The 10,146-nt window shown below is 58.7% G+C and overlaps 1 protein-coding gene across 1 annotated transcript; it reads left to right on the top strand.

Moving 5' to 3' along the window:
- Window positions 1-4,961: 4,961 nt before the first annotated feature.
- On the top strand, window positions 4,962-9,076 carry LOC129785704 (T-cell activation Rho GTPase-activating protein-like; the record flags this gene model as incomplete). Its single annotated transcript, XM_055818996.1, has 6 exons — window positions 4,962-5,080; window positions 6,936-7,020; window positions 8,085-8,144; window positions 8,376-8,537; window positions 8,622-8,731; window positions 8,941-9,076. Coding segments are annotated over exons 1-6 (672 nt in total), but the record flags the coding sequence as incomplete, so codon positions are not given.
- Between the last annotated feature and the right edge of the window lie 1,070 nt (window positions 9,077-10,146).

Genomic DNA, 10,146 nt, shown 5'->3' with positions numbered 1-10,146 from the left:
ACCCCATACAAAGAGAAACAGCAGCCAAGAAGCACTTTTATAAAATGCATATTGGGGCCTGTTCCAGACCTCAGAATGACTTTCAATATTGCTTTGCATGACTATTAGACCAAGGCCTAAAGTGGAGTGATAGCTTCTGCTTGCCGGGGCATGAGAAGATCACTCAAATGAGCGACACAGTAACAAGTAAACACCAAAGGCAACAGCGGAGCTTACCATTTCCCTCCACTGGCGACCAGCTGTGCAGTAAACCAGCTTAACCAGCCTCCCTAAGGATGGCTCTAAAGTCACTGAAAAGGAAAAAAAGAAGGTAAGTTCCTAGCCTGGAATGCAAAGGCACCATCTTGGCTCCCAGGCAGGTGGCACTGATGGCCCAGCAGGGTCATGTCCCCACGTTCCAGGAAAGATAAAAAAAGTGCAGGACGTGTTTGTGGGGTGGGTTTGATGCATCCTTTCTGTTTGGTGAAAGCCTGAGGAAGGATGTACCCCACGGTGGGACCGGTGGCACTTTAGACCTGAGGTTAAAAAAGTGCTGCACATCAGTGACACTGCCCAAGCTGCTTTCACCACCAAACAATAAAAGATTTGCTTTCTGCAGTATGGTGGGAATGATGCCATAAAGTCGGTCATGGAGAGAAACCCTCTAAGCCTTGCTTGCAAGTTTCAGAAGGCAGGCATTCTTTATGGCAGTGCTGGGAGCACGGGGGAATGTTTCCTCTGAGCGTGCTCACCCAGTTACTCGAGGGCACGCACTATGGACAGCAGAGCACTTGCACACTCATAGCGCATTACACATGCATTTTCAGTCAGGCACGGGATGGGTTACAAGTTTCTTGCTTTAATACAAATGAGCACACACCCTCAGACAGCACTGCTGAGGTTTTTTACTAGCTCCCCGTGCTCCCCAAGCGGGGCCTTGCCCTCTCTCGGGGGGTATCTGAGTCAGAGGTCGCGATCTCCCCCCACAACAATTACCTCTGCCCGACTTCCAACCAACATTCTGCGGATCGCAGCACTCTATCGGCTTGTCTCCTCCTGTGGCCACAACGTCCTCATCCAGAGGCTCTTTCTGCATCACTGAAGAGAACGGAGATCTTTTCCCCATCCATTCTTTGTTCCCCATCCTTCCCAAGGCTGACTCCCTGGATGAGAGGTCCCTTAATTTGTCACTTCTAACAGCTTTAGAGAGTCAGCTTGGCCTAACCTTTGTGCGCAGGTGTGTTTAACGTAGAGCTAAACACACCAAATCAGTGTGGTAACTGGGGAGCTCAGACATCTTGTCCCTTTGCCGAGCCAGCAGCCTTCCCTTAACAGAATCCCTGGACATAAACGTAAATACAGTGGAATCTATACGGTGGCATCAAACGTCCGCCCAGACACCACATCCGTCCCTAAAATCCTTCCCCCCAAACAACCCTGAAAGACTTCCCTTGACCCCCTCCTCCACCCTGGCTGTTCCTGAAATCATCCCCCACCTCCACCTCCCCGCCCTGTCCCTAAAACCTTTTCCCCCAGACCCTGGTCCAGCCCTCCCCCACCCTCGGCCCGTCCCTAAAATCCTTCCCCCAACCCCCCGGTCCTTCCCTAAAGGCCTCCATTAACCCCCCGTCCGTCCCTAAAACCCTTCCCCCAGGCCCCCCAATCTGTTCTCTAAATAACACACACACCCTCAACCCCCCCCACGCCCCCACCCCCGGTTTATCAATACACACACACCCACCTCCCCCCACCCCCCACCCCCCCCCACACCCACTCCCACAAACACACATCCTTGCCCCACCCCCACACACCCCGCTCCATCCCTAAACACCTTCATCCATTCCCACCCGTCCGTCCCTAAACCCCTTCCCCCCGCCCCCTCCCCTGCCCCCGTCCCTCTGTCCCTGGCACGGCCCAACTGCCCAGCACCACCAGACCACTCTGCCCCAAACACCGTAAGGCAATGGTTCCCACCTGCCAATAGCAAGTCGAGGAACATTTTTTCTTCTTAAATAGAGAGAGTTTTACTTCACACGATGCCGACTACGCCAAATTATGTTTTGCTGACTGACTGGATACACAGCAAAGCTGAACTCTACATCAAATATAATCAAATCTATCAAATCTATCAAATGATGGAATATATCAAACGCAGTTTCTTATATTACAATAAAAGAAAATAGCATGCAATATGATAAAAGGAACCAGTAGCAGTTACTGTGAGCAATATGATAAAAGAGCAACAGAAGCGAAGCATCCAATTGTTATTCCAAAGTGTTAACATGCCTAAGGAAAGGAGACATCACCAATTCCCACCCCAATTCCCTTCGGCTGGGAGCCCCCTTGCAGCTGGTGCCAGGAGTCTCTCGGGAACTGGGAAATTCCCCTGGAGAAGGTGCCAAGAAGGAATTCTCTTGTTGCTTCCCACCGTGCATGGTAGCCATGTGATGCACAGCGCAAGGGTTCTGCTCCCTGCTTTCTGTGGTGAGAAAACTGACCTCTCACATTTGCAATCATGCAGAGCCGAAAAAACCCTCACTATTGGTAAGTGCAGCACAGTTCCTCTGGAGAAGATGCCAGAAAGGAATTCTCTTGCTGCTTCTCACCCTGCCCTGGCAGCCATGTGAGGCACAGCACAAATGTTCTGCTCCCTAATTTCTGTGGTGAGAAAATTAACCCCTCACATTTTCAATCATACAGAGCCAAAAAAAGCCTCACCTTGACAAGTGCAGCACGGCTCCCCTGGAGAAGTGACAGGAAGGAATTCTCTTGCTGTTTCTCACCCTGCCCTGGCAGCCATGTGAGGCACAGCACAAAAGTGCTACTCCCTGCTTTCTAAAGTTAGCTAAATTGACCGTTCACAGTTGTACTCATGTTGAGACAAGACTTTCTTACTCAAAAGCAAAACCCAAGAAACCACGTACCCCTGGGAACCCCCTTGTCCTTCCGTGTGGCTGGTGACTTCCCATGGCTCTTCCACAAGGCAGGACAGATAACCACGAATTTGGAAGCCCACGTTAGTTCAAGTACACTTAGTCCTCTGACAGTCACTACTTATGGGCCAGCGGTCCTCTCACCCCTCCACAGATCTGCCTGTTAGTCCTCTAGCAGTCATTCTCCATGGAGGGACCACAAGTCCTCCACACCTACCCACCAACTCACCAGAAATGAGTCAGACCACGCCAGAAGTGACACTGCCTGACCTGCAGGAGATCTATTAGACCAGTAACGATGGTTTCAAGACAGAAAAGCCCACCACCATCCACCAGCACAGCAGAAAAACAACCAGAAGAAACATCATACACAAACCAAAGGCACCCATCCAAACCCCACAAAGGCAAAATAGCTGAAAAAAGGCACTCTCCGCAAAAAAACCCCACCACACAGATCACAAAATAAGATAAAAATGCCATAACCCCAGGAACACAGGGCCAACAAACACAGATTCTGTCCATAACAGTAACACACTTTGACACTAACTCGCTTGACCTCTGACATACTTGACCTTGTTGCCCCCAAACCACAGCACATCGTAGCCCTAAGGCAACACAAAACGGAGCACAAAGTCCCTGAAGATCTCCGCCAGGGCAAAAGCAAAGCACAGAGCCACACAGGAGGGGGGGTTGGAAGGGACCCGTGGAGGTCCTCTGGGCCAAGCCCTCTGCTCCAGCACGCTCGCCTCGAGCAGGTTGCTGAGAACTGTGTGCTTGGCCTTTGAAGATCCCCAAGGACAGAGACTGCACAACCTCCTTGGGCAACCTCTGCCAGTATTTGATCGCCCCGAGGGGGAAAATTTGCCATTTCTATCTCTCCTTTCACTGTACCGCATTCCAGAACAGCCATGACATGACAAGCTCAGGCTTGAAAGCCAGTGCTGTGGCTGGCCTGAAATTCTGTCCCCCTTTTTTTCATCCACTAGTAGCTAAAGGAGGACAAAGAAGGATTTCTTTCAAAGGAGAACGTCTCTTTTCCTCTGTCCTTCTTCTCTACCAGTGATCTGGATTCTGAGTGCTGTGCCACTGTCCTAATGGCTGGGATAGGGATACTTCTTGTAGGACAGGGAGGAGGTGACAGTGGAGATGATCAGGCTGGGGAAGCTGAAGGAAAACGCAAGCAACTGGAGTTGCCTGGAGCAAGAGTGGCCAGCTTCCGAGCTAGGTCACCTCATGTCCTCAGCTCCCATGCAGGAGCTGAACCACACACATGGACTGCAAAGCAGTGTGACCCATAGAAAAAAGTTTGCTTGGCTCGGGATCGCCCAGGGGCATTTAACTGCAATTCCGCCCTTGTCAGCAGGAAGGAAACATGCCCTGCAAGCACACACTGAGGCACGACACCTTGCCCGGGGCTAAAGGGTACCTCAGGAGACCTACATGGGACCCCCCAGCACCTGGATTGCTGGCTGGAGGATGGGTAGGTCAAAGGACCCTGATGGGAGCCCTGCAGGCTCTCATGCATTGGACCAACGGGCACCTTCCCTTGTCATACAGAGCATCCTCTCGGATGCTCTGGACAGTTTCTGGTAGATCTCTGGAGAAGAGCTTCTCCCCAGGCCTCTCCCATGGGCTTGCTCACCCCCGGAGCCCTTCCCAAGCACAGCCCCAGCAGGTGGATGCAGCCGGCGTTGCAGGGAAGAACAAGCAGCAGGCACCACAGTCAGCACTGCAGGAAAGCTGGGACCCCAGACACCCACCCAGGCTCTCCAATCCCAGCCTGGCCCACAAGAGTGCCTTTATCTCCCTTTCCCAGAAGTGCTGAATTCCCCTTCCAGCATTAGCCACTGGACCCACGCTGCTTCTTGCTGCAGTGTACAACAGCCACAAGAGAATTTGCTAGATGTCTCTGATTTCCTGCATTTTTCCTGAACAGGGCGGGTGTTTAACTCTCTGAATCGCTTCTATTTGAAGCAAGGCATTGCTTAGGGTCAACAGTGAAACGAGACACGGGCCATCAAAAGCTGACTACTTTTCCCCTTCTTTGCCATGGTCATGGCCTACCCCACAGACTTGCCCCTGGCCGTGTCGGCCACCGGCTGGGTGAAGGTCATGGCTAACCGGGCAGGGGCTCCTGTGTGGCGCTCATCCAGCCCTGATTGCCAAGGGTGAAGCCTTAGCACCCAGGTGGAATAAAGCCTTCCCAAGCAAGGGTGGTGCTCCAGGGGCACCACAATTCCTGCCGAAGCTCACCACACATTTCATTTCCCTGTGGCGCCTGGCAGGACACGAGCGGCTCTTGACTGCTGCTAGTCCCCCCGTCTTTTGGTAAAAATGGAAGTTTTTCCTCCTGCTGGGCCTGCTCCAGTTCCAGCGCCTTGGGGCCTGAGGCCTGGCACGGCCTGTGTGCCAGAGGCCTTCCGACCGCTAGGCCGGCCTCCACCAAGAGGAGTCTGCCTCAGGCCACAACGGTCATCTCTAGGAAAAACGGCTTCTTTTATCGAGCAGGGCCCTGTCCAAACCCCAGGGCAAAGCGCTGGCCGCAGGCGCAGGGAGGTGGCCCTTGCCCCCTGCCCTGTCCTGCGCGGGGCTCCCCGGGGCGAGGCAGGCCCGGCCATACTGGAGAGGGCCCCAGCCCCGCCCCGCAGGCCCCGCCCACTTTCCGTTGGGCTCAGACCGTTGGTCACGGGGAGCCCACGGCCACCACAGGCAGCAGGGCAGAGCCGTGCTGGCACGCAGCGGCGCTGGCAGGAGGCAGCCTCTGGCCCAGCAGCGCTGCCACAGCACCAGCACCCCGCTTCCCAGCCTCGCCGTCGCCGGCTGGGCCCCCTCCTCGCTGCACGGCCAGGGCCCTCCTCTCCCGGGCAGGATGGGCCAGGCCAGCTGCTGCTGCGGCTCCAGGTGGGCTCCCCCCGGGCTCGGGGACACGCGGGCACAGCTGGGCCACGCAGCACTGGCGTTGCTCATGCCCGCCGCTCTCTGCTCTGCAGGGAGGCTCTCAGCGACGCCGAGCCGGTGCTGAGCGCGGACGTGCGGCTGACCCGGGGCCGCAAGAGGAGCGAGAGGCGCCTTCTGCTCCTCCACGAGGAACTGGTGGTCGCCAAGTTGCGGTAAGACCCTCAGAGCCCAGATCCTTGCCCCCAGCCCCGGCCCAGGGACACCCTGGCACCAGCCCCAGGCCCCGGCCCCTCGGTGCTGGAGGCACCAATGTCCGTCCCAAGGGCAGGTGGGGGACAGGGCTCTGCGCGTGGGGACCCAGCCAAAGGAGCCCCCCTCCAGCTCAGTGCCCGCCTCTGCTCTCTGCAGACATGGCACCAGCCTGCGCCCACAGCTCCGCCTGGCGCTGGACCAGCTGTGGGTGCTCAGCAGCGGGAAGGAGGCTGCGGGGCAGGAGGGACAGGAGGAGGAGGAAGGCACCGATGAGGACAGCACCTCTGTCATCCTCGCCTGGCCCACCGGCTCCTGCATCGCCACTTTTGGGTGAGTCGTGGTCGGGCAGCAGAGGTTCCCAGCCGTGCCCACGCCATCCCATGAACACAGGCCTCTGCCTTGCGTGCAGAGCTGGGCAGGGAGCAGGCAGCTCGCTGGCAGGGAGGGAGGGATGTGGGATGTTTCCCCATCCTGCATCCCCTGGTCACCTTTTGGTCCCCAGAAGGGAAGGGCAAATGCAGCCGCTCAGGCAGGACAGAGCGACCCAGGGCTTGGACAGCGCCTCTGTCCTGCCCCACAGCACAGGGCTGTGCAGGCACCCACCTTTGCCCAGGGCTGGGGGCAGCAGGGCCTGACGCTCTCTCTCCTCTCTATCTGCAGATCCCAGGCACTGAAGGAGCTGTGGGTGGCCACGCTGCTGGGGTAAGCCGGGGGGATGCTCCAGGAGAAGCTGGATGGATGGGGGAACACAGCCCCCAGCTGGGGAAGGTGCCCCCGTGGCTGGGAGCAGCTCTCGGGCACAGCTGCCTGACAAGAGACAAGAGACGGCTTGGGGCTCACCCAGCTCTCTCCCTCTCCCTTCCCGGTGCACAGGACACCAGAAGGACGCACGGGAGCCCGCGTCACCCATCTGACATCCATCAAGCTCCTGGAGAGGGAGCTGAGCCGCCACCACGCCGTGAGTGTCTCTCTGCTCTGGGCCCTGTCCCCAAGCACTGCTCCTGCAGCCGAGCAGCAGAGCCATGGCTGCTCACCTTCTTCCCCTCCTTCTCTCCTGCCCAGTGGAGGACACTGCGCGCCAGGAGCCTGGAGAGGCTGATGGAGGCACAGGCAGAGGTGAGAATGGCTGCCTTGCACCTGCCTCTGGCTGCGCCGGGATGCGCAGGGACTGGGGTGAGCTTGTGCGGGAGGGACAGAGGGTCTGATGGTGCCACTCAGGGAGCAGAGAGTTTTGGGAAGCCAGCAGCACGCCAGCACGTTCTGACTGGTGACACTGGGAGGAACCCTGCCACATGGGGAAGAGAGCCCGGGAGGGCAGAGGGTCCCAGCTCTGCCGCGCTCAGGCTGCTGGTGGCCCTTTCTGCTGCGGGGCTGCTCTCCAAGCACAGCCCGATTCTTGGTTCTTGCAGGCTCATCCCAAGCAAGGGCCTGCGACGGCCCCATCTGCAAACGCAGGGGGACTTTGCCCCGCACCAGGTGAGTTTGGGAAAGCAAGGCAACCTCCTGCAATGCTGTGCTCACTTGTCCCCGAGTGTCGCCATGCAGGTTGGGCAGCCCACGGAAGGATGTCACCTGGACGGACAAGGACAACTGCTGGGCAGTGCCTGCTGGATATGCTTCTGCGGGGACACGGAGCCTCTGCTGCTGCCCGCAGCTTGCAGGAGGGCAGGGCGAAGGCTGGCACAGGCTGACCCCGTGGCACGATGGCTCTCAGGAGCCTCTAAGTCAACACCTCTGAGCCACAGCCGCGGTTCCAGCTGCTGCCTCCCTGCCCATCCTGCCGCACCACACAGCACCGTGCTGCCGGCAGGGCAGCGCAGGGCAGGGCAGGTGCTGGGACCGCTGGCCTGGGGTCTCCATTGGTGGTGTCTTACTCTGTTTTCCTCTGCAGCAGGAGGGAGCAGCAGCGGGAGCAGCACCAGCAGGAGGAGGATGGGGCTGCCCTGGCCCTTCGCCCTGCGGCGCACCCCGGCCGCTGCCCAGGCGCCAGGGCAGGCGGGCTCCAGCTGCAGCAGGGCGCTCTTTGGGCAGCCCCTGGCAGCCCTCTGTGGGGAGGACAACACGCTGCCCCGGCCCATCCAGGTAAGCCAGCCTGGACAGACGGGGTCCCCAGCCCTCCCTCCGGCTGCTCTGGAGAGGGCCTGCGTGTCCCCAGCAGCTGCGGGGACAGGGCACTGGGCTCTGCACCCCCAGAACCTGCTTCTGGTCCCAGACCCTTTGTGGCGCTTAGGCAACCACGTCTGGGGGAGAGCTCTGGTCCTTGCCACCGCTTGGTTCTTCAGCCAAGCAAGTGGCCTCCTGCCTCTCCTGCAGGAGCTGCTGGCTGTCCTGCGCCAGCAAGGACCAGCAACGGAGGGGATATTCCGCAGAGCTGCCGGTGGGACAGAACTTCGGCAGCTGCGCGAGGCCCTGGACCGCGGCAAGGACATCGACGTAGGAAGCCAGCCTGCGCTGCTGCTGGCCGTCATCTTGAAGGTGAGCACTTCTGACGTGCAGCTGGAGGAGCTCCTGGCTGGCCTGCAGCGTTCAAAGGCTCACCTGCAGCCCTTGGCATTGCAGGACTTCCTGCGAAGCATCCCCACCAAGCTCCTCGTCGTCGACCTCTACGAGGACTGGATGGCAGCCATGGAGAGGGCCAGCAAGCAGGCCAAGGTGGAGGAGCTGAAAGCGTAAGTGTGGGCAGCAGCCTGCCTGGTGAGCAGGGACCGGGAGAGTTCTGGGACCTGCCTGCAAAGGCACGGGCTCCTCAGAAAGCTGTCTTTTCGGGCAGCTGCAAAGCTGTGCAACACGGCCGCTGGCTCCCACCCGCCTGGGGCCAGCTGCGGGGACGGCTGTGGGCACCCTCTGCTTCATCAGCCTTGTCTTCCTCTTCCCTCAGGGTGGCTGACAAGTTGCCTGCGGCCAACCTCCTCCTCCTGAAGCGGCTGATGGCCCTGCTGCAGCACATCGGCCACAACGCAGCCACCAGCAGAATGAGCTGCAGCAACCTGGCCATCTGCGTCGGGCCCAACCTGCTGAGCCCACCCAACGAGGACCTGCTCCCGCTGCAGGCCATGCTGGCGGTGACCGAGAAGGTACGCCCTACCCAGCAGCCAGTGCTGCCTTCCTGGCCCATCGGAGCTTGGCTGTTGCGAGGTCCCTGGCTGCCTCCTCCCTTGGGCCAGCGCTGGTGGGCTGGGTGCCTGGAAGAGCAACCCCCAGCCGCAGCCGCCTGCGCAGGCGAAGGGTCAGCAGTGGGAAAGGCTGCTTGACACGTCTGCAGGCACCTGGCTTGAGACCAAGGCTTTGATGTCTGCAGGTGAACGTGCTGGTGGAGTTCCTCATTGAAAACTGCGGGGACATCTTTGGGGAGGAGGTGGCCGGCCTCTCCCCTCCATCAGCCGAGGAGGTGCCAGCACCCATGGACAGGGGCACAGGTAGGAGGCGGGACTGAGGCTTGTCACAGACACTGGGGCTTGGGATGCCAGAAACCTCAACACTGACGAGACAAGTGGTGTAGGGCTCGGCTGGGCTTTGCTTAGGTGTTCTTGACTTCCAAGAAGTCGCGCTGCTGCACGTGCTTTTGCTTTCCAGAGCTGCGGTGCGAAGAGCAAAGTGGCCCTGCAGGCACAGCAGAGACCCAGCATCCGGCAAAAGCCTTTCTGCATGCAGCCGCCTCTCTGCTGGGCATCGACAGCGGAGCTGGGGGAGACACAGGGGCAGGGCCCAAAGCGGCAGAGGTACGGCAGCTCCACAGACGCTGGGGCAACATGTCTCAGGTGGGACAGTAATTTCCCGGGAGGCCAAGCAGCCGCTGGGCCTCCTCCTGGCAGCCGCTCTCTTGTGCCTTTGGGGTTCCTCCTCTCCCCCCAGAGTGGTGCGTGCTAAGGAAAACTGGAAAGGCTGTTTCTGGAATGCACTTCATGAAGTATGATCTGCTTCATCAAACAAAACATACCTACAAAATACCCACAAAAGGACAGAAAGGAGTAGCTGCCACCTTGAGAGGGCTTTTGCTCAAATCCTACTCCGTCGCAGCTTCATCAAGTCTAGGCTGCGTTGGCTGGACTGTGCAAAATGTGCACGATGCAAACCAGCATCTCCT

The sequence above is a fragment of the Falco peregrinus genome, chromosome 14, assembly GCF_023634155.1.
Source record: "Falco peregrinus isolate bFalPer1 chromosome 14, bFalPer1.pri, whole genome shotgun sequence".
In the NCBI taxonomy this organism is placed as follows: Eukaryota; Metazoa; Chordata; class Aves; order Falconiformes; family Falconidae; genus Falco; species Falco peregrinus.
This window is presented reverse-complemented; position numbering and strand designations above follow the sequence as displayed.